The following is a 24,471-nucleotide window of genomic DNA, read 5'->3' on the forward strand; positions in this document are numbered from 1 at the left end:
TGGTGCTCATGTTAGGTTTATAGAGGAAAATGAAAGGCTGACCACCACTGGCCTAGTGGTTTCATGATGTCTTTATTGCAATTGTAACCCTCTGAGAGCAGACCCTTTGCTCTGAATGTGATGAGCTCTGATCCAAGTGCATTTCTTGGTGTAATCACCTACGTGTCTCCTAAAAAGATATTAAGCCTTTAAAAAAATAGTCTTTAAGCTTATTTCTGTCTTCCATCTTCATAAAATGGAAGTTCTTAGTTCTTTTATAGATGGCAACATTTTGGCGTGGAAAAGTTTTATCACTGGTTCACCATAATCACCCCACAATGCACTGTTGCCCGACCAACCATATAGTTTGCATATTCATATGTTTAGTTTCCTTAATTTACCAATCCCCATGTTACATGCAAATCCTGGATGCCATTCATTACCCACCAAGAGTTCTAAAAATATGTTATGTAGAAGTAACAATTTTGAGAGGTTTTCTATGAAAAAAGGATTCTGTAGTCAAAAAAGTTTGGCACATGCCACATAACGTCTTCTCCTTTGGGAGATTGACAGTGCACTTAACACAATAAAGGCCCTGAGAAGGCCAATAGTAAAGAAGCCCATAAAACATTTTAATCCAAGATTTTCCTGACTTTTTTGACCATAGAAGCCCTTTTTTGGGGTATGGTCTGTACACATATATTAATACTGTTTTGAATAGGTCTTCCACAGATCAGAATTTAGAAAATGTTGATGGTTGTTAGACAATGGGAAGAAATCAGTGAATCTGCCCTATCAGAGTGGTAGTAAGGTAGATTAATGCTGGAACATACCAATAGGGAGTTTCTTAATAAGATTGGATGTGTGGTATATATGGGCATACTTTTGTGACCAGTTTTACAGTGTATGTTTGTCATCTGTTTTGCCTTTTTTACTTTTTATCAAAGGTGTAACACGGCTAGCCAATATAAGTTTGCATGATCCAGTCAGTATTTCTGTAGTGGAAGAAAGCCATGACCAGTCTAAACTGAAGGGCAAAGCCATCTGTGAAGTCTCTCATCTCCAAACTAGCGTCAAGCTGGACAGCTTTGCAATACCAGAGAGTCTTGATCAGCATGTGACGCTGGTTCCCAGCAAACTGAGACTTGTCTCTCTAGCGGCCTTCATCCTTCAGAAATGCAAGGTAGGACTGTGAACTAGATCTGATAAGATCCAAGGAAGAAAGACCCATTTTGTTTATGTCAGACATCAGGCATTGATCATAGTTAGTTAAGACACAGAAAAAGAAAAAAAATTTCCAGCTTAACTTGTGTTTTGTGGATGCAGACCTTACTAGATTCCCTCTTGGAGGTCAGTGAAAGCCATTATGTTCAACTTGAAATCTGCCTTAAATATCTTCCCTGGGATTGATACTGGGTGACAAGGAACATGCTGAATGTCGTGCAAATATGGAGACTTGTGTGCTTGTGTTTTTTAAAGAATCATTGTAATTGTATATTTATTTACAAGATTTATGTGTTAATTTTCTCTGGTATATAGGGAAATAGTAGGTGGAAGGACTTGAGAATAAAGCTTCAAGATTTACCACATATACAGAGTCTCAGCCAGGTAGTACTGTGTGCAGTGAGCTCTGAATGAATGAAAGGAACAGAGCTAATGTACAACTTCACTCTAAAGTATATTTGTTTTTCACAGATATAGAAAACATGCTTGAGGTTATAGTTATGTCATTTTCGTTTCATACATTCTTTGTAGAATGGAGTATGAGTGTTCTTTTTTTTCCCCCCAATAATTCAAAGCCATCTGTCACCTGTGTTTTCCAAATCAGGGCCATTTTAGAGAAGTCTTCATTTCAGTGTCACCTGATCTTAAAAGTGTGTGGTTGTGTGTTTTTTTCCACCTTTGTATTGATGTAGTTTGAAACAGACCAGAAGATGATTGTCTTTTTCTCAAGTTGTGAACTGGTAGAGTTCCACTACAACCTCTTCCTCCACACCCTGCTGAGCAGCTCTGGGGCCCCGGCATCAGGGCAGTTACCATCTGCCTCTACGCGATTAAAATTCCTCCGGCTGCATGGCAACATGGAACAGGAGGTGAGCACTACTGCCTCTCACCATGCAGCAACATAACCTCCAGAGTGGAAACAGGAATGAAAACTGAGTCCTGTTGAACTCATTTTCTAGGGTCTGCCATGGGTTTGTCCATCACAGACTCTGCTGGGCTGGGGGAGAATTAGTTTAAAATGGGTGACCCACAGGAATTGAAGAAAAACCAACAAAACTGATGACAAGAACCACACTTAACAGGAACACTATATATATAATCACACTGCTTTGTTGATGTGGGCATGGAAAGTCTATTGTTCCCTATTTGCTTTTGCCCTGGGATCTGGGGCTCATGTCCCTGCTCACTGGCTGCTTCCACGTGAGAGAACTCACAGGGCCCAGCTTGGCCTGAATCTACCTCAACCAGCTGTTAAGGCAACAGAGTACCACTAAGTAGCTGGCACCAGGGAAGGCTTTTGCCTTTTTAGTACCCAGTGTGTAATTAGGGCTTGATGTCTTCAAATTAAGAGCATTAATGGAGCTAAATTGTGGATCCCATATGGTACTGCTGAGCATGACTGCTGTCATTGTCAACAAGATACAGCGCTTTCACTCTTAACAATTTCAGTTAGGAGAGGGTACTGTCTAGTGAACTAAAGGGGCTTTGGGTTCTCAGTTCTTTCTTAACAGAGAGTGAGATTTTTGTTCAGGAGAAAGAGTATAATATCTTCCTTACTTCGGATACTTAGCAGCATCACTTTCATTCTACTCCTCCTAACTAGGCCACCTATTTAGGGAGCCAGGGTGGAGTATGGGAACCAGCAGTACTCCCTGGAACTGAAAGAAAGGATGAACCACCTTTGGGTGTGGGATCCATCTTGTCCTGGAGAAGCTACCTACCAAACTGCTTAGAAAATAAGAATGAGAGAAAGAACACCAGAAATCAGAATTACACCGTGGCATATACTTGACTAGAACTGGCTTAAAAAGCGTAATTTTTTAGAGTTGAAAGAGACATTAAAGATTATCAAGTCCACCCCCTCTTTTTGTTTTTGGGGTTTTGATTTTTGTTTGTTTCTCTTTATTTGTATTGTTTATTTTAATAGTTAAGAAAATGGGGCCTCAGAAAAAAGAATTTGCTTAAGGTCAGTCAAGGATACTTCTTTGTTACCACAACATTATACAGAATTTCCTGAATACTCTTGCCTTTGTGAATTTTATAAAGCCTTGGTTTTCACCTTTAGGATCTCTGACTGAATCGAGTTTGTTGATTTCTTTCTTTAACGCCATTTGTTTGTTGGTTGGTTTGTTTTATTTAACTTTGTTTAGTAGTCCTCTGGGTCTTTCACCAGAGGCATTTTATTCTGCAGTATAAGTCTGAGGATAATGAATGAGCTGGGTATGGACTCAGGATCTAGAAATTTGAACACAATAATAGATCATATACAAGATTCTGTAGTTAAAATAGGTCTGCTTTTCCTTCAGAAATCACTATTTCTTTCACAGGAAAACAAGGCAGTAGTCTAGCAGGGTGTTTACAGCCATGCATTCTGGGGGCAAACTGCTTGTGTTCTAGACCTGACTCTGCTAGTTACTTCCTAGCTATGTGACCTTGGGTAGGTATTTAACCTCTCTATGCCTTAGTTCCCTTCCCTGTAAATGGGAATAGTAATAATACTTCATAGGGTTGGTGAGAAAATTCATTGAGTTAATGCAGATAAAGCACTTTAGCACAGGGCCTGGCACATAGTAAGAGGTCAGTAAATATGAGGTTAAAAAAATAAATAAAAATTTAAAAATTAAATTAAAAAAATATTAGGTAACATTGTTGTCATCATCTTTATCTCTATTTCAGGAATAGTTTATTCATAGTTTATTAATTGCTATATTTTATTTATGTTGTTTTGTGATAATATTAAGTATTCAGCCTCCACAGCCTCCACATGATATCGATAGAGGATGGGACGTAGTATCCTTACAGGTTGCTTTGTGATGATTAGGGTTAAGTATCTAATTCCAGATTAAGCTAAAGCAGTCCAAATTGTATCTTCCTGGCTTGTTATCCTAGCCACTGCTTAAAATGGCCTTAGTATGGTCTCCCTGAATGAGTAACATGATCCTAAACAAATTTATAAGCCTGAGAGAGAGATGTTAATGTTTGAAGAAGATTCTACATGATAGTTGTGACGAAAGCACAAGAAATTAGTAGTTTTTTCCCTTACCCTAAATGCGAATACGTTATATCCAGTCTTTAAAATGTTTCGTAGGATAATATAAGCTCTTCTGATCAGATTTTAATTATACACTACATCCATTAAAAATAATCTTTTTAAAGACTGTGTAGCAAACTGCCCAATGCAACTGTCCTTTTGAGGGTATGAGCACTGGCTCTGAGACATAATTCTTGGATTCAAATATCAGTGCAGCCCTTTACTGAATTTTACTGTGTGCCCCTTGAGCAAGTTACTTAACCTCTCTGTGCCTCAGTTCCTTCATTTGGAAAAGGGGGGTTAGATTTGGATAACAATCCAAAAAGGGTTGTTATTTGGATTCGGTAAGATTTAACATGAAAAGTGCTTAAAAAGTGTGCTTAGAAGTGTTTAAAGTGTGGTACATGGTAAGAGCTCACTAAACACTGGTTGTTATGTTATTATCCAGTGTTTTAAGTGAGGTGTACCCCAGGGGTTATATCTAGTTATATCTTATGTGTATATGAAAGACTGGAATGAGGTACACCAAAATGGCTTAGTGCCTATGCCAGAGTGGAGGGAGTGACTTCAGTTTTTTCTTTTTTCCTAGTTTTTAGTAATGTGGTTAAATTTCTCATTTGTTGCTGACAAATGGGTGTGACCAAACTTTAACTGATTGGAGTGTTGTGACTTAAAAGTAATCAAAATTTAAGGTTTGCAAGTTCATACCAAAAGTCTTATAAATAGACATACCCTTTGATCCAGCAATTCTGCTTTTAGGAATTTAACCCCAGGAGAATAATTGAGACTGTGCACAATGATTTATCTGTATGGTTTTTTATAATATGGTTGTTTATAATTAATAGTAAAACTCTGCTGTCAAACCCAATCGCCAGTAATAGGATATTGGTCACCTAAATGAAGGTACATCCATTTACCTGAGGACTGTTCAGCTGAGACCTTGTAGTTGTTAGATAGTTATTGGCATGAAATGATGTTTTAATGATACGTGAAAAGAGCATGTTTAATAGTACAGGTAGTACGAGTCATGTTTTAAAAGCATATGCCATTGCACAGGTGTGTATTTGGTTTTGTGATACATAGAAAGGAACTTGAAAGAAACATCAAGGTGTTACTAGTGGTGATGGAATTATTTTGTTTTCTTGCTTGAACTTAAATATCCTTTTCTGCACTTAGAATATAGAGTTTTTAGTAGTTTTTAAGCCTTTTTTAGAATCAGTTTTTTAAAAATTGCCCTGTAGGAAAGGAAGTAGAAATCAAAGCTGGTGGTTCTTCATTCCTCCAGACCACTTGTAGGAAAACATATTTAGAATAAATTCTGAGTTTGGAACCCTGCATGTGGCAACTTTGGCCTTGACTTTCCCTGATCTTGTGACCATTTCTGAAGGGTGTGTCCATCCCAGTATTGTCTTATTGAAATGTACCCCAGAAGCTATGCTACTTTCCTGTAGTCTGAGAATCCTAGTCTTGGTAAGTAGAGGGTCTTAATTGTAGATGTCAAAAATCTACTTCCTTTCCTGGCAAAGTTTCTCTGTGCCTAAAAATAGCTATAGCAGTAGGAAATTGGGACAGTTATGGAGATCTAAGATACATTGTCTGGGTATCTGAGTTGTAAGACCTGATTTTTTCTTGTTTTTGTAGGAAAGAACAGAGGTGTTTCAGGAATTCTCACGTTCCAAAACAGGCGTCCTTCTATGCACAGTAGGTAACCTTCCGTTTTCATTGTGAGGGGAAAAGTCAGATTGAAATATTTCCATAATGGTGGTTGTGTACTCTTTCATCTCTTGACTGTTGTGGCTGGTCCCCCAAGGGACTTGAACACGAGGGGCCTCTTGGGGTAGCTGGTCTCTTTGCACTTCTGGTTTGTCACCTGACTTTGCCACAGATAGCTGGCTGCCACCATGCAGAAGACTTTGCAGTTTGCTCACTAATAGTGACAGCTGTTGGTCTGGAAATGTGTGAATCTTAGCGATTTCTATCCACCAAAAACTTGTAAATTACAGCTATCGGGAGTAATTAGAGCTGAGAAACTCTTTCCACAACGAAATGACTCTACTTGCTTCTGCTCATCTTTTCTTAAAGGAAAATAAATGCACTTGGGCAGATTTTATTTGCTATTGTCTAAAACTATCATTTGCCCTACAATTTTCCGGGCCAGTTCATTCAGCCTCAGTCTCTACAATCTTGGATAGCTGCCTCCTTTGGCATAGCAGCTGACCTTTATGTGCTCTTTTGAGATTGAAAACTCTCACCTTCTATGTTCCCCTCTCTCTGGGGATTCACTTTACCACAGTTGTTGTGCTCTCCTAAGATTAAAATACATTCTCTATGCCATATTGAATGATGTAACTTAATCCCCAACCAGTTAATTGAGAGTCCCTGTATACACAGTAATGAAATTGCACTAAAATTGTAGTAAATCCAGTGAGCAGGTGCTGAGTAGAAACAAAGACATTAAGCTATTTGAATACCTGTCTAGGCTTCAATTAATACATTTACTTTTTAAGAAAATTCTACTCTCTTCTCAATTTTTAAAGGTAATAGAGACTAAATCATCTTATTTCTAAATGGTTTTTAGAGTTTATGGTATGGGTGAGTGCTACTTTGTTTCTTGTGTGTATAATATGTACGCTTATATACAAGGCCTGCGTAGTAACCTGCTTATCCATAAGACTTGATTCTCATATGTGCATGGAATGTAGTGGCTCTGCTGATATTCCAAGAAAACTGCATTTCAGATCTGAGAATAGTTACTACTGAAATACTTGCCTCCTAAGGAATTTTGTATCTGACCAAGTAGCTCTTCCTTATATGAAAGCCATTCCCAAGTCAAATGCTTGTGTATTTTTTAAAGCAGGAGTTCTTAATCTTTTTTCTTCTATGGACCCCTAACTAAGTCCACACTATACTGTGTGTTATTTAATCAACATGTCACACCTGCACCAACACATCCGCACAAGAAGAATGTTTTTTTGAATTTCAATTCAAGCTCACGGTCCCCTTGTTAAGAACCCTGGTTCTAAAGCCATCTTAAAATGCCTGTGTAAAGTGAAGATGAGTCTAAATAACAAACTTGATAGAATAATTTGTCAGAAATTCTTATGTTCAATAATACTTTCTGGAATCTGACCTCTTCTGTCTCCTCTCACCTTGCTTTCCCCCTTGCTCCCTACCCTCAACCAAATGGACCCGATTTTCAGTTGTTGCCTTTTCTGCCCTTAGGGCCTTTGTACATGCTGTTTCTTCTGCCTGGAAGACCTTACCCAGAGTTTGACTAATCTGTGCTTATATCTCATCTTAAATTTCATTTCTTCAGGAACATGACCCCTGGAGCCCCTGTTCAGGACTCCCTTTGTACCCTGTGTTTCTTCTTTGTAATACTCATTCCTGTGTAGGTGTCTTCCCACCAGATCATAAGGTCCATAAGGACAGGAACTGTCTTTTGTTCATACTTTCATCCCAATTATCTAGCACAGAGTGGATGCAGAAAAGTACTTAGTGTTTGTGGACTGAATGGATGGAACCCAAGAAACTCAGTGTTGAGAACCATCAATGTATGCCTTTTCCTAAAGACTGAGGGGGTTAGGGCAGCGGCTGAGATTAATATATTTGCTCTTTGGGAATCATTTCACATTTTTATATAGAAAGGGTGTTATCTGAGGAGTGAAAGTCATAGATTACCTGTATTGAAACAAAGCAATAGGAACCTGTATTTTGGAGTTTGGGTTAGGCTAGGAATCTAATTTTTTATCTTTAACTCATCAGGTGCTGGATTTATCTCTGGGAATTTGCCAAGTCTCCTATTATGCAAATGTTGTCCTGCTTTACAGACGTGGGTGGACTAACCATTAGTCTCAAAGAAAACTCTAACTCTGAAGTCCAGTTTTGTTTTGTTTTTTTAAAGTATTTCAACATAAAAGAAAAGATCAGTCTTTCTGCAATGTAATTCTCAGTGGGGTCGAAAACATATGTCCTACTTTCCTTATTCTGGCTGTCTGATACCTGAATTCAAGTAATATCAGCTACACAAAGAATGCCATTAACTTGACAAAGCACAGCACCCTCTACCCATCTGCCCCCTGGATCTCTTGCCCACAATCTGATTTCTGTAAAACCTCTTAGCCCATGTTCATTTGTGTGTCTAGGACATGTCCAGTATGTTTATCCTCTGCCATACTCTCATCTTTTCTTTACTCTACAGTGAAGATTATTAGACAAGAGCTGGATGGAGCTCATGTCTTGCCATTCCTTAGCCAAGACATGAGCATGGGTTCCCTAGTGATGAGAAGTTATTCATTCATTCTCTCAGGGTTCCTGTTACTTCTTCATATTTGTTTGCTTTAACCTGATGCCCTGGCATCTGAGAGCTGCAGGGCACGTCCAACATGCTGTAATAGATCATGCCTGGGTTAGGGGGAGATATTGTCACTCTGCTTCCTTTTAAGCAGCCTGTTGCTTGCCAGGCTATCTGAATGCTCTCCAGGAGCCTCCTTGGTGTTAATGAGGAATGAGGGCCACGTCAGAACAAGGCAGATGGAGAACTGGCTTCTTTTGATAAAAAGGAATTATGTTGTTAATTGTTATATAGGGATCTTTCCCCCTTTATACCATTCCTTTTGTCATTTTGACTAATCATCCAGGATATTTCAACGATGCCAGAAGATTGAATGTCTGTATGAAAATTTGGGAATTGTAGTGTAACCACACAAAATCCTATATTTACACTGTTTACTTAAAAATTGTTTCCCTCCTCTACCCCATTTTCTCCCGGCTATCTTTTCTATTATTAGTAGCACTTAAGAGTGTGCGTGTGTGTTTTCTTTCATCTTAAATTATAAACACCTTAAAAGCAAGGACCTTTATAATTTTATGCAACTCTCTCAGGACTTAATGCATGACTTTGTATACAGTGGGTGCTCAGTAAATGTTTGGCCATGGTGAGATGAAGTCTAGGCAGAGATAAAGGACAGGAGATAGTTTGTGAAAGAAGAAAAGTTTTTACACATTTTTAATATAATTTTTTGTCCCTTGGAAAACTAAATATTGCCGGGGGGGGGGGGCGGACAGCAAGTTATGTGGGGAAGAAGGGATTAACAGGAAGGAACCATTTGAAAGATCAAAGTCCATGTTCCTAAATGAAATTAAGAAGTCAAAGGAATAAGATATGAAACACTGAATTGTCTACAAAATAATGCCTCTTACTTATAGTAAGGAAATTACCCTAAGCCAAAGGAGGAAAAATGGTTTTTAATATCATTTTTTAATATGTATGAATTGATAAAGAGAACTACTAATGAGTGACTGAAAAATGATATTTCTAAGCCACCTCTAGTTTTAAGGCTGTTAGTTTTTTTCTTGGTATGTGTGGCTTTCTCTGGTTGTCTCTGGATAAATTAAGTAAATTAACCTTTTCTCCAGAAAGTAGAAAATTCTAGTTCTTTCTAGGTCTTGCTGGTTGATCATCCATTGAAATATATCTTCTTGATTGTGCAGCACATACTTTGTTTTTCAGAAGATATCAAAATCACCTGTGCTGCTTTCCTCCACCTTGTTAATTTTTTGTTCTGTTTTGTTTCATGTTTTGCTTGAAACACACTGTTATGTCTGTGCTGTTCTTAATTTCCTCTCCTCCTGGGGAATTTCCACCATGCCAGGAGGCTAAAAGACAAAGGAGATAAGCCGTAAGAGTCAGAAGAATGTCATTTCACCACCCAAAACAAATTTAGACTTCCTTGCTTTTCTCTGGGTATTCTTTTTAGGTAAAGTTTATCTTTCTCCATTTTATTTCATTTGTGTTAATGGAAAGATCATTTGGACATTGTTTGCTGTTTACTCAGTTAAGCTAACTCATGTTGCCAGTTTTTTGGTGGCTCCAGCCAAGAGCTCTCGCCTCTGACAGCTTCTGCACTCTCTCCTTCCTCCTCTGATTACGCAGCCCAATCTGTCACCCGGACAACGGGGGCCTGTACCCTGCTGATGGCTTTCCACACACGGCAATAATGACTTTTGGCAGGCCAGGAAGGCGTCAGAGGCAAGTTTGCTGTGTCCCTTGCTCAGAGAGCCGGCAGGCCCCCTCTCCCTGTTAGTAAAAGCACTTTGTGAGGTTCTTGGGTAAATAAATGAGTCATTTTAATCCAACTGACAGGCTGGCACCTGAGCAAGCTGCCTTCCATCTGTACTCCTAGGTCTCATGGAGGCAGCCAATTGTCAAGCCTAGGGCCTTTAAGTCCTCACTGTTGAGTGTCTTTCAGAACTGACTTTAGCAATTCTTTTGCCCTAATTAGATTGAAGGAATAAAATTGGCTGTGTCTAAGTTCTAAGGGTGGGCAGAAAACTGAAGACTTTGCTGAGTCTTTGCGCAGGTCACAATTTCATGTCAATCTGGTGCAGCTGGCTGACAGCACTTCAGGAAGATAGAGTGATCTCCTTCTCTGCTGTACGCTGCCCAGGAGCAAGTGTGGTGTGTGATGGCAGGAAGAGATTTAAAAGGCATGTAAATCACTGCCTAATTGCCACCATACCAATTTTTATTTCATCATGAAATGTCACATTGAGACTTATAATTCCCCAAACACTTTTCACATCCACTGTCTCATTTGATCGTTACAACAGTCCCTTGAGTTGAATAGGGTGGTTCCTAAAGCCATTTTATAGGTGAATAAACTGAGGCTCAGAGAGCTGCATTGACTTGGTTAGATTTTATGGCTAGTAAGTGATACTGAGATGAGTACAAGTATTTGAAGAAATACCTGGACTAAATCTAGACTGAGAAAACAAGAGGAATAGGCAGTGGTTGGCTCTCAGTAAGGTATCCCGACACCAACACATGAAATTGGGGAAGGCAGGAGAAGAGATTGTGTTTCACGCAGTTGTCTTGAGCTAGATCACCCAAGTGGGAAATAGAACCTTGAGCAATTATGGTGGGAGGCTCCTGGCATTCTTTATAAATCAGTCTTTCAGCATGTTTGTACTCAGAGTGAGTTTCATGACTGTCATATGCTATTTTACAATCTTATTGGTGTTTCTTGGTTGAATTTTTAAACTGACAAGCATTAAGTTTTTTACAAAGCCTGCCTGTAAAGTTCAGGCAGCCCGTTGTCTACATTCATCTTCCACTGCTGACCACATAAATCATTTCTTAAATGGAACTTAGCATATTTCGGAACCCGTCAGTTTTTCTAAAGACATCAGCTCTTGATTAGTATAGAAAACAGTTCCACTCTCCTCTAGGTAGTATTGAACTCTAAATTGTGTTTACAAAGGCATCAGCCTTCAGCTTTTCAGGGCATGTGAGAGCTGTCTGAAAACACTTTAAGAGTGGTTGATACACTTTTTGTACTTTGAAATTCTACTTATACACTTAATAAGTGCAGCTTTGGCACCATTCAGAGGAAACCAGCAAATCTCAGGTGTAGCCATAGTGAAAGACACTTACCCTTACCCTCAGTGGTCCTTACGGGTGAGTTGGAGTGACAATGGGACGGTATATTTCCAGAGTCCTGCCTCTGACCCTGGATAATGCAAGGAGTGATTATTTTAACATATTTCTAATAATGCTTTGTATGGGATTATTGTTTTTTGGAAAAGTGTGTGCATAATATGTATTTATTAGTGATAGCTTTTTTAAAAAGTATCAGGGGAAATCTTCTTGAGAGGAATGCCAGCTACTCAGTGGAAAGAAGGATAGGCTTAGAAAGTCATCACTTTGTGGCCATCAAGATAATAGTTGATGTAGGGAAGCGGATTTGACCCAATGGTAGGGCATCCGCCTACCACATGGGAGGTCCAAGGTTCAAACCCAGGGCCTCCTGACCCATGTGATGAGCTGCCCCATGTGCAGTGATGATGCACGTAAGGAGTGCCATGCCACGCAGGGGTGTCCTCCATGTAGGGAAGCCCCATGCACAAGGAGTGCACCGTGTAAGGAGAGCCGCCCTGCATGAAAAAAGTGCAGCCTGTCCAGGAATGGCACCACACAAACGGAGAGCTGACACAGCAAGATGGCACAACTAAACGAGACACAGATTCCGGGTACTGCTGACAAGAATACAAGTGGACACAGAAGAACACACAGCGAATGTACACAGAAAGCAGACAACTTGGGCGGGGAGAGGGGGCCGGGAAGGGGAGAAAAATAAATAAAAAAAACAAATTTAAAAAAAAAAAAGGAAAAAAGGTAATAGTTGATGTAGACAAAGAGTGTCAGTATATGCTAAAACGTTTGGGTGAAAGGTTTTGGAAGAAAAGAAATCTTAAAGTTTCACTTCCCAAATTACTTATTAATTATGAAGGAGAAAGGTTCCTTTACAAGTGGAGAGACCTGATGGAAACTATGCTAGTGTACCTCCTGATGTGATGCAGTGAGAAGTACACACTACTCTATATCATGTTCTTGCCAAAGTGCTTAACCTGAATCTTAGAATGGGGAAACAATTAAACAAATCCACATTGTGGGGTGTTCCTCACATCACCTTCAAAACTGACAGTTATAAAAGACTGAGTTGAATGATGAATTGACTGTCTGACATGAATGAATGAATGAATAAATGAATGAATGAGGTTCCTGGATTACGGAAGTCTTAAGAGGCATGATCTATGATTCGACCCTGGATTGGAAAAGAGCAAACAACGTAAAAGACATTTTAGGAACAATTGGAAAAATTTGAATATGGGCTCTTTATTAGAAAGTAGTATCATTCTGTGTTACATTTCTTAGGTATGGTAATATTGTGGTTATGTAGAAGAATATACTTTGACCTAAGAGATGCATGCTAAAATATTTAGGAGTGAGGTATCATGATATATGCAGTTCAACTTCAGATAGTTCAGAAAAACATTTATGTGTTTACAGAGAAGAAAAGAAAGCAATCTATTGATCTGCCTAGACATTGATCTATCTATGTAATGTTTTTGTTTTGTTTTATTTTTGTTTTTGTTATCCCTCCCTTTTTTTGCCCTTGAATATTTTGTTGTTGAAGAAGCCAGGTCAATAGGACAAGATTTTTGGGAAGAGTATGTCATAGGTGATACTTTGAATTTGTGTGTGACAGCTGATTGTTTCACTTTTGGTAACGTTAAAATGATTCAATGGGTTCAGATGGTGTCAGCCTGATCAGCCCTTAAAAATTTCTCATCAACCTTTCTTTCAGTGGTTTTAGCAGCCATTAATAGCTGCTGAGATCCATTATTCCATTAAGTGTTGTAAAATGGTAGTTTTTCTATTTCTGTCATTCCTCCTACATTTAATACCTATGAGTCTTATAAAGAAGACCTTTCCATCATCATCTGTTTGATTTCCCTAAAATATGGTCTGTACAGGGAAAGTAGGGAAAAAATTATTCTTTCCCTTTACCAATTTTTAGAATAATACCCTGGTGTCCTAACATACATCCTCCAAACTGAACAATTGAGGAGTTTTTCCCTTTGTGGGATAGTAAGTAATCATAATGAACTAATCATTACGTGATGTGTTTTAATCCATTTCAGTCATTATTCTTTTTGTTCAGATTGTTCCGTCTTTGGCCCGTGGGTAGCCTCTTAGGTTGACTCCTGGCTTATTTTAATATGATTCCCATTCATCTTTCTTGGCTTTCTTGCTTTCAAGTATGAAAATATATCTATTTCTTATAGGTCCTGCTTCCATTGAATAGGAAATGGAATTTAGAGACAACAATCTGGATGCTAGGGGTATTCATTGCTACTAGACTGACATTGTTTCTATATATTTTCAATAGACAGAGCTAGGAAATGGATTTTTTTAAGAAAGAGGGAAAAGATGAGTTTGATATTACTATTTCCAATTCAAATCTATAATTGTTGGGGTCTTACTTAAGTTTTATGATTTTATATCTGAATCTTTTTTATGCTGAAAGTCTTGGTTCCCAATAAGATTAATATAATTGCTTTAATAAGATTTGCTGTGTCTTAAAATATATGTAATAGTTTTAAAATAACAATACCATTGTTACCATGGACAACAGATTCACTGAATACAGTTTAAAATTTCTTGTTCCTTTCTCCTTAGGATAAAGAGAACTCTTTTTAAAAGTCACTTGAAATAATTATGATTTAGTCACCTGAAATATGTGATAATGGTACCAACCTGAATACAGTGAGACTAATTTGTTTTCAGTTTTTAGGACGTGCCTTCCTTTTTTAAATATAATTTTGTTTTCAGTTATGTCAAAACATCTGGTCTCAGAATTAAAATTATGAATGTCTAAAACTGTATTTTTAGCTTATGTCAGGCAGTGTCCCATTATATAGATTAACTTCTTTAATTGGCACAACAATCCTAGGAGATAAGTACTATTTTTCTCCCCATTTTACAGGTATATGGAAGAAGGAACAGGATTGAAGGTGTTTTCTAAGTCGGATTTAAGCAGAATTAATAAACTCAGTGAAAAAAATTTTTTTTCATTTATGAATATCCATTAAGGGATGCCCATCTTCCATCCTTGCCACCCCTTTCTCTCTCCCCTATAAATAAAATTATTTTTATAAGCTTTGGGATTTATCCCTCTATTACTTCTTTTTGAAATATGAACAAATATATTTGTATTTCCCCACTTCTTGCACAAGAGTATACTATACTCACTTAAAGTATATCCTAGAGATTCTCCATATCAGTATATTGATATTTTCATTCCTTTTATAGCAATAGAGTACTCTATTTTATGGATATGGTGTATTTTATTCAACCTGTTTCCTGCTAATGGGCATTGAGGTTATCTCCAGAATTTCAGTGACAAACAGTACTAAAGCCTTGTACATGTATCATTTTGTATTTTTGCCAGTGCATCTTTGAAGTGAGATTGTTCTGGTTCATTGTTTGTATGTCATTTTGCTAGATATTGCCAAATTCCCTTCCATAAAGGTTTGTACTGTTTTGCATTCCCATTAATAGTGAATGAGAGATACAGGATCATATCTGCTGGTGGACTGCAGTCTAATATAAAATTTACTTAGAAAAGTAAAGTAAACCTGCATTTGAGGGCTACTTCTACCTATTTACTGCATGTCCCTGGACAAATTGCTTTATCTAGCTGAACCTTCATTTCCTCATCTGTCAAGTGGGGGTAATAGTGGTAATTATTACAATGAGTTGTTTTAAAGAATAGTCAAGAGAAGGACAGGTAAAATCCTTAGCACAGTGTCTGTGTAGTAAGTACTCCATACATGTTGACTGTGGATATTCTTGCTGTGACCATTATGCTTGAAGATGAATGCTGAGTGCATATTTAATGCTAAAGACTGGGAGATTCCCATTTTCTGGTCTCCCAATCAAAATGGCCAGAGACTAGAAAGAGTAGAGAGTTGATAGGTGGCAGTCAGCTGAGGAAAAGGAAAAAAAAAATGCTGCTTTTATAGTTTTTCAGCTCTCCAGTTGTGTCTTTAAGGTGATTTATGAGTTTGGCCTGCATTCTAATTTAGCTGTCAGAAGAGACAGCGCGTACATCATTGACACCTTTCTCTGCACCTGAATACTTTGAGGGGTCATCTTCTAGTAACATGCCTCAAAGCCATGTCATTTCTGATAGGCATGGATTGTGGATAATAATTCACAAATGCATTCATCATAAAGTGGTTTTCAGTTAAAATGTAAAAGTAGTTGTAAAACATGCTAGCAGTTTTCAGAATTCTTTTTTTTTTTTTTTTTTTTTTTCAGAATTCTTATATGGCACAACAAATAAATTATTCTTCAAGTTCTTGGGTGAAAGGCCATCTCAAATGTAGGCTTTCCTAACCTGCATATTATGTTCTTCCAACAAATCAGTTCCCCTAAATCAGCTTTTAACCACAAATGGACTTTGGTGGGTCCATGAACTCCTTGAAACTATATGCAAAATAGTGTCTGCTTGTGCATTTTCAGGAGCTGAACCCCATTCGCTTTCATTAGACTATCAAAGGGATCCATGACCCAAAAAAAATTCAGAAATTTAGTCCTTAAATGATATTCTTTTCTGTTTTGAAGGATGTTGCGGCTCGGGGCTTAGATCTCCCTCAAGTCACATGGATTGTTCAGGTAATTTCTTAACTGTTAAGGTATGAGCTCAAGGCAGGAATATATATGATCATGAGTAGATGACTTCGCTTTAAGTACAATAGGTATTATTAACCTCTTGGATTTTGCCCTGGTAACCACACAGCAACCAGCCTTATCTGCACAATTCTCCTGACATCCCTCCTTTACCCAGCTCACCAAACCACTGCAGTAAAACAGCCAGAATGTGCAGTCACATAAGGGAGGTTGGCAGGCTCTCTCGCTCCCAGACTAATGCATGTCATAAACCAAAGTTTCAACAATCTGAAAATAACGGGAATTACCCAGGCCCTGGGAGGCCTCATTGTGTCCAGAAGGAGATAGCTCAGCTGTCCTGAGAGCTATGTCCATGTACATTGACCTGCAGGGAGCAATTAAGTTCCTGACAGCATCTTACATATACCTCTAGCCGCTAGACACTTTGCCAGAGGGTACAGGTGTTTACACTAGAGTCTGGTGGTTTTAGTTTTGTTTTTTCTTTTCGTTAGTCTGCAGAATAGTATTTTTAAGCCCCGTGCATGTGGGGGCCAGGAGGCACATGCCCTGTTTACATGACTCATGGTTTATGCACATTTTAGTGGAATTGCATGTCTGTCACTGGGTGAAAAAACTGATCTGCTCATCACAAATGATCATTTTGAGACTAGAGGCATTGTTCTTTCCTGCTGGCCACAGAGCAAATTGAAGATAAGAATGCAAGAATAATTTTAACATATGGGAGGCCAGGCACATGAAATTGATCATTTAGAGCCTTCTTACATTGTGAATGTTGATTAGTTTAATATGCCTACCTTCTCTTATATTATATTCGTCTTAGCCCTCTGATCTTTGATTCATGTAGCAGCAAAGAAAAATAGGAAGTATGTCTATATAGTCAGTTAGATTTAATGATGACAATGTTGCCATAGGTAACATAAAATGCAATGCACAGTCCATTCTGCAGAGTTATATAGAGTCTGCCTATTTCCCTGCATCGGGAATGCTTTCCACGGAAACAGAAACATTATCCCTGCCTCTCAACTGCCCTGCAACTTAGCTCATTTGAGGCTGAATGGAACTGCCACTAGCTGGTGGGGATTAGCTCTGGGGCCTACTCTTGGAGGCCCAGCAGCAGAGATCAGTCCCCTTCACCCTTCTACTGTCCAGTGTCCTCTATTGCCTCATTCCTACTACTTTGTCTACCAGGGAAGTAGGCCAAGGTCGTGTGGTCATCTTAGAGAAATTTAGCCCCACCTGTCTGCATTTTCATCCTCGCACAGTCACCTCAGTGAAAAGATGCAAATAGGAAAATGAAGAGACCTGTAGAGAAATAAAATTAAAAAGGAGTTATTGGGACAAGAAGACATCTCGTTTATCTGAATCTTGGCCACTGTTCACATTTGCATGTCAGAGTCTTGTTATTTCCAATGAATCCAGGATATTCAGGGTTGAGTGACTTCTTGTGATTGTGTTAGGGTAACCATAGCATCAGGATTTAATTCTTGGGATACCTGCAGGCAGGTGAGGGGTATTGCACTTCCAATTAATGGCAGTCCCTTGATCCGTGGGTGCCTTCATTTTTGTTACTCTTTTTAGTACAACGCTCCAACTTCACCTGCAGAATATATCCACCGAATTGGAAGAACTGCCCGGATTGGCTGCCATGGGAGCAGCCTGCTCATTTTGGCTCCTTCAGAGGCAGAATATGTCAACTCGTTGGCTTCTCACAAAATCAAGTGAGTCAGAAACCTGAAAGGGGGTTTCAGCTGATCTCACCTAATTAACTTTCTGTCGTTTTTACAGGTGGATGGGCCTTGTAAGCTGACGAAGAACCATTAACCCTTGTGATCCCTAAATGAGTCCCAGAATAGCCGGTGGCAAAAACTAAAACCCTTAATAACATCAGCACATGACAATTTTCATTGCATTGCCAGACTAAGCAATAGAATCATCTTTTGCCCTTATTTTTTCCTTAAGATAGAGCTGTGTGTTTCTTTCCCCTTACTACAAAATAAGTATGCAGAACCCTCACAGCAGCTTCTTGAAGACCTTTTTTTTAATTCACAATTTTTATTTCTTAAAATTAACACTTTATATTTTTAAAATTTGTCTTTTAAAAAATTAGTACTATACTCATTAAAGAATTCCCACTCCCCCAGGAAGTAATCCCAGAGAAGGAGTAATTTAGGGGCAATTGAAATACATACTGCACATTAGTAACCAAGACTTTGTAGCTGCCATTTTGTATGCACACTGTTGTAGGGCAACACCTCCCATTCACCTGACTAAAGCCCCAGATTCCAGCCCCAGGCCAGTGGACTCAACTGAACACCGTAGGTGTGGCATCAGAGCTCAGTCGGGTGTTCAAACTGTGTTACGACAGACAAAATGAAGCACATATATAGAGCTACCTGTTGAGTGGCCAGGAAAAATTATAATGAAGCCAGAAATAATTTACCTGAGCCACGGAGATGAATTTGTCAGGGTTTCCATAAAATCTTTAGCATGGGTTCTTAATCAGGGATCCATGGAAAGGTTTCAGGGGGTCTATGAACTTGAATTTTTAAAAAGCAACTTATTTTTATTTTTTCTGATCTCAAAAAAATGGAGCATTTCCTGCACTTATGAATGTGCCCAATAAGTAAATTACAGTAGTATTCATTTCACCTGACTGGGAAAGGGGTCCATTGAACAAAAAAATTAAGAACCAACCCCTACTCTAGCACCCGAAGTAGCAAGTTCTAATAACTATTAATAGCTTCTGAAGGCATGCAATTTTCCACACTAATCTATGTTAAAGATGTTCTTCTACTCAGGCATAGCCCAATGAAAGATAAAATATTTTTGGAGTTACAGAAAGAGGCCTATGTGTGACCAAGATGACAGGACATAATATACTCCATGTAGGGGAGCAGTAGTGGCTGCTCAGGTGCTGCTTAGAGAGGATGTGGTAACATTAGCACACAATTTGGCTGTGCTGCTAAATATGATTGTCTTGTTTTTTTTCCTTGCCCTGGTCCTATGGTTTAAATAAAACATCAAATAAAACTGCAAGATATTTTTGATTCCCTAAAGTACAGAGCTGGAAAAAATCGTTGTGTTCTACATGTTAACTGAAGTGTCCAAACACGGTGTGGAACCTGGTCTGGGGTGGGGCCAGCCACTTAGAAGAGCTGTATGTAGCTGTCCCTGCCAGCACATGCCATTTTTTCCTCCCTGCAGAATTCTCCCTCTTACCCTGTCAAGTCTTTCAAAATTCTTTACAAAGTTATTAGTATGAACATTTATGGACTAAGGCTTATTCAGAAAATGTGCTTTATGTCCTTAACAGCAAGGGAGGCAGGAACACACTTCTGATGGATCAGGTAATAATTTCAAATAGACTAAAATAAAGATGATTTGGGCTTCCCTTTTATTTATTTATTTATCAGAAAGATTTATTTTATTTATCCATTCCACCCACCCACCCCCCACCACCACCTGCCCTCACTGTCTGCTCTCTGCTTCTATTCACTGCTCACTCTTCTATGTCTCCTTGTCTCCCTTCATTACCTCATCTTTCTGTGCCAGTGGACCGTCAGCTCTCCATGGCATGGGCCAGCTTGCCTTCACCAGGAGGCCCTGGGAATTGAACCCAGGGCCTCCCATATGACAGACAGGAGCCCAATCGCTTGAGCCACATCTGTTTCCCCCTTTTTATTTAATGTGTCTCTTACCTTAATACAGTTTGTCAATTGAAAGATAGGTTTTTATTTGTTTCAGGAAAATGTGTACGGTTTACCTTATTTGTTAGTGAAGTCTCATGTAGTCAGTCACTGTTCACTGAGAACTTTATCTGCAGCTGGCTTCTAAGTTCCCTGATCTAGAGACTGGCTTGCACTTCGTGGCCCTTTAGTGTCTCAGCCGGGACCCTACCAGGAAGGTTTACTCAAGAAATACTCTTGGAAATGAAATGACATAGATGTTTCTCCTTTCCTTTACCTTGTTCCCATACGCTTAAAGACCATCACAGTGCTATAACTTTTTCCTCTTACACAGAGGAATTTGTGTATGTATAGAAAGCATTTTCAGAATGCTTAGAAAATTTAATAACTGCATCTTAAAATTGTCTGTCATTCTACAGCTGCTTTTCTTCCTCCTTCCATTTTAAACACCCAAATTCATATTCTTCCTTCCCTTTCCACCATCAACTCTCTGGATGTCCTCCCATTATCATTTACTTTCACATAATCTGAGAAAACTGAGAGTGATAACAGTTAAGAAATCAAATAGTAATTCTCTAAAGCCAAAGTTAGCAGTGCCGGTGCCTCTGCCTCTCCCTGCTCTCTTAATTTTTCTTTATTAACCCATGTACACTGATTTCTGTGAAAAGCTCAAATATAAACCTAAAATTGAAAAAGGGAAAATAATAATTAACACAAACACTAATGATTAGTGAGCCAGGTCTGTTTTAAAGATATAAAAAGTAAGGTTGTCCTCTGGGTGATCACATTTGGAAAAATAATATGCTAGCACATGTGAAATTTAATATAATTTTCACATTAATAAAGACTACAAAAAGTTATGCTTGGGTCTTGTAGAGGAAGTTGAGAATGATAAAGATAGGAAAATACGGAGAAGAAAAGATTTTGATCTTTAGGGGGAGAATATACAGGGTAGTTTAAGAGTATTCATTTAGGGAGGCAGAAGGTCTCATACTCTGTTCTTTGGTTCTGTCCTGAAAACACACCTCTTCAGGAATCCTGGGCCTGAACTATTGACTGCTTCCTGAGGCTAGCTGTAATAAACCTTAATAAATATCAGAATCTTCTTTTACGATACAACCGTGTGTGGTATTTTCCAATGTCTGTCTGAGAAAGGGCTATACGTTGGATAACTATATATAGACTGTTTCTTTAGCTTAATACAAAAAAATTGAATCTAGTAACTAGTGGCAAAGTGTGCGGTGGGAAGGAGACTTGAATATTTTTGGAATCTAAAAGGAATGCTCCTGAGCATTAACATAAATAAATAAAAGAAGTCTGTATGTTTTGTGCATGAGAACCTGAGAGCCAGGCAGCAGGCTGCTGGGGTGACTGATGGATTACAGAGAAGATTCAGGAAGGCAGGCCGAGGCTCTCGGCAGCAAGGGCCATCACAACAAATTGCCGCCCGCCTGCATACACTGAGTACTGCAGAACTAACCCTGACAATTTAATTTAGCAGACAGGCAAGAGACTGGCACCCTGGGCCTTTGCTGCTTCTGTCTAAATGTTCAGACCTTTGCTTCTACATCCTTTTGACTTCTTTGTATTTGCTAACTTCTTTAATTTTTTCCACCTCCCATTTAAATGTGTTTCTAATGAAAGTTATCATTGGTTTATTGAAATGTAAATGCTTCATCAAAACATGTATTTCTTAGGTCAGGCATAAGACAGTTCCCTGAAATTATTCATCTGTCTGTCTCTTTTCATAGTAAGGTGGGGTGATTCAGATCTCTTGATAGAGCCATAAATAATCTGAGTAGATTTGCTTTGTTCCTCAGAAGAAACAGTATCTTTAGGCATAGGAAGAAGGCCCTTTAAAACTAAGTTACTTCAGTTCATTCTCAGCTCCTGAAAAGGGTATATGGTCCCCCAGCATTCTGACATTAGCGCACGACATAGGAACCCAGCTCTGGCTGAAATACCAACACTTCCATGCATTTAAGAAAAGTATACTTTCGTGTGGCATATTTCAATTTTTTGTATCCCTAACTCTGAATGGCATTTTTTTCTTTTTCCTTCTACAAGATTTCACTCCAAATTCTTGTGGTTATTTTACTTTCATATTTTTCCTTTTCTCTTGAAGAAGAAAGTCATGAATAGAGTAAAGTTAGAGAAAGGAGAAGCTAGAGCTTGGCTATATTTTCACCTTCCTTCAGATTTCCAGGCATAAATAAGAAATAATAGCCATATTATTTCTCTCAAAAGTAGATTTTTAGAGCATTTTCCCTCTGAATCCTACCCTTTCAGTATATCCTCTGCCTTCTCCACTTCACTCTTTGCTGTAAAAAAGTTTTGAATACCCATAGGACTGTGAGCTGGCAGCAGAGAGAGAAAATGTTAATGGGTGGGGGCTAGAAGTGTACAGCTAAGAGATGACATATTTTGGGTAAGTCGCTGTCAAAGACTTGACGTTTTCATTCATAAGTTCGTCAGCCTTTTAGGGGCAAGGGGGAGAATTGTCTTCTCCCACTTGAGGGATTGTCATTCATGTTTTAATTTGCTGTTAAATTTTTTCAAAAAAAAATTTCATTTTATCTTTTGATGATGTTTCCTCTGCCCAAACCCCTTCCCTTTCTCTTTCTCACTGGGAAGTAAGGTTTTCAAATGCTCATATTTCCTCAGTCTGTAATATGTGATTCTGTATCTGCTTCCTATATTTGAAGGCTGCCTTACAGACCATTGGGTGAAGTATAGACTTTACAGATGTTCCACCCATGGACAGGTTGGATAGTTCTGGCTCCTTTTGGCTTCCACGCATAAATGGAGGTCTGAATTCTATTTTCACCAATTTGCGCATAGCTCTGGGTTCATCAGAGATCGTTTGAGCTTCATCCCTTAAAAATTAAGAGAGAAAGAGTAGGGTAGATACACCAGGGTAGAAAAAGATACTAAAGGCACTATAGAGAAGAGGCTTTGGTCACTTGTTAACCTTCACTGAGGTATTAACCCAATAGTTAAGGATCTTTGGTCACCTTTTTTTTTTTTTAAGTGTGAAATTAAAAAGAGTATCTGAAATGTTTATTCCATTAGCTTATACTGAAGTCGAAGTAGTATACAAATAAGCTGACCTACTTATATACTGTTCAAGATTTATTAAGAAATAATTATACCTTATAAAAGAAATTCTAAATACATTGTATTTTAAATTCTCAGGAATATTACCTTATCTGTCCCTGCAATATAAAGGTTCAAGTTTCTAAATATTTAAGAAAACATTCCCGTCCCTGTGAAGTTGTGCCTTCTATTTTATGTCTAATAAGCGCGATAACAGGCTGGTTTTATACATCAAGATTTGATGTGTTTTTGGAGAAATAAAAAGTTTACCTTGATATAATACCCTTCCTTTTACAGTATTTCTGAGATTAAGATGGAAGATATTTTGTCTGTTTTGACAAGGAATGATTGTTTTAAAGGAAGACAATGGGGAAACCAAGTAAGTTTTATTATTTATTGTGCTTGCTGCTACAGATGTGACTCATCTCTTGATTTGGGGTAGTAAAGATTTTGCATATAGATTAATGTTTCCTCTGTCAAGCAAAACCTATATTTTAAGGACCATTAAAATTAGATGAGGCCAAATCTTGATTGTATTTTTTCTCTTCTTTGTTTCTGAATGTTTGCTGATCCTATGTAGTTAATGGGCTATAGTCCATTCTGGAAGTTTGCCATATAGCAGCAGGCTTCCCAGAAAAGAGATCTAGGCCAGAATGAGTTTGGAGGCAGCATTATATGCTCAACCCTGGTGGTCCCCTCTCCAGATTATCCACTAAGACAACTGACTAGACTCGTTCATCCAAGATAGCATGGAAAAAAATAAGTTATCCCTGTGTCTCCTTTCAGATACACTTACTTCATCCATTTTTTAATGTGTGTACACTGTACACAGAGGAAGAGTAAAGTTGAGATCATTAAAAAGAAAAATTTTTATAATCCATGCAGTTCCATATGGAGATCCTGAACAGTTGCAGACAGCCCTGCTTCTCTGAGGCTTCACCTGTGCTAGGCTTTCGTTTCCCCACCCCACTCTAACACATTACTCAGTATATTACATATATTTTTATGTGTGAATATATGTATAGTTTCCTTTGTTGAAATATTAGTTGTTTAAATATTTTACTTGTCTTAACCCTGAGGATAAGATTGGAAAATCAGAACCAAGTATATTAAGCTTAAGAGTTTCATCTATGCTTTAGTAAGTCTTTATTTAGATCAGTTTCTCCCTGAGGCATGGACTACTTTGGACTGACCCTGAATTAAGTTCTCTTGTTTTGGAGAGTGCCTAAGGAAATGTATCTAATTAAAAGGGAGGAAATTATCATGAATAGTACCTGAGCATGTATTCTGGTTCCAGCACTGTGCTAAACTCTTTACATGCACAATCCATTTAATCCTCATTGCAACACTCTAGGTAGTTATTGTTGTCCCAGTTTACAGATGAGGAAGCTGAGGCTTAAGAGAAGTTGAGGAAT

General features: G+C 38.4%; 1 protein-coding gene across 2 annotated transcripts in view; it reads left to right on the forward strand.

Annotated features, from left to right (window-relative positions):
* DDX31 (DEAD-box helicase 31) overlaps positions 1–24,471 on the forward strand; it is a 79,624-nt gene that overhangs the window by 19,354 nt on the left and 35,799 nt on the right. For both annotated transcript variants that reach the window (XM_004485234.5, XM_071216874.1), the window contains exons 12-17: positions 927–1,162; positions 1,896–2,072; positions 5,876–5,935; positions 16,209–16,259; positions 17,853–17,992; positions 23,354–23,435. In XM_004485234.5, coding sequence (XP_004485291.4) covers positions 927–1,162; positions 1,896–2,072; positions 5,876–5,935; positions 16,209–16,259; positions 17,853–17,992; positions 23,354–23,435 — 746 coding nt within the window. The remainder of the gene's footprint in view (positions 1–926; positions 1,163–1,895; positions 2,073–5,875; positions 5,936–16,208; positions 16,260–17,852; positions 17,993–23,353; positions 23,436–24,471) is intronic.

The sequence above is a fragment of the Dasypus novemcinctus genome, chromosome 8 (assembly GCF_030445035.2).
Source record: "Dasypus novemcinctus isolate mDasNov1 chromosome 8, mDasNov1.1.hap2, whole genome shotgun sequence".
Lineage (NCBI taxonomy): Eukaryota > Metazoa > Chordata > Mammalia > Cingulata > Dasypodidae > Dasypus > Dasypus novemcinctus.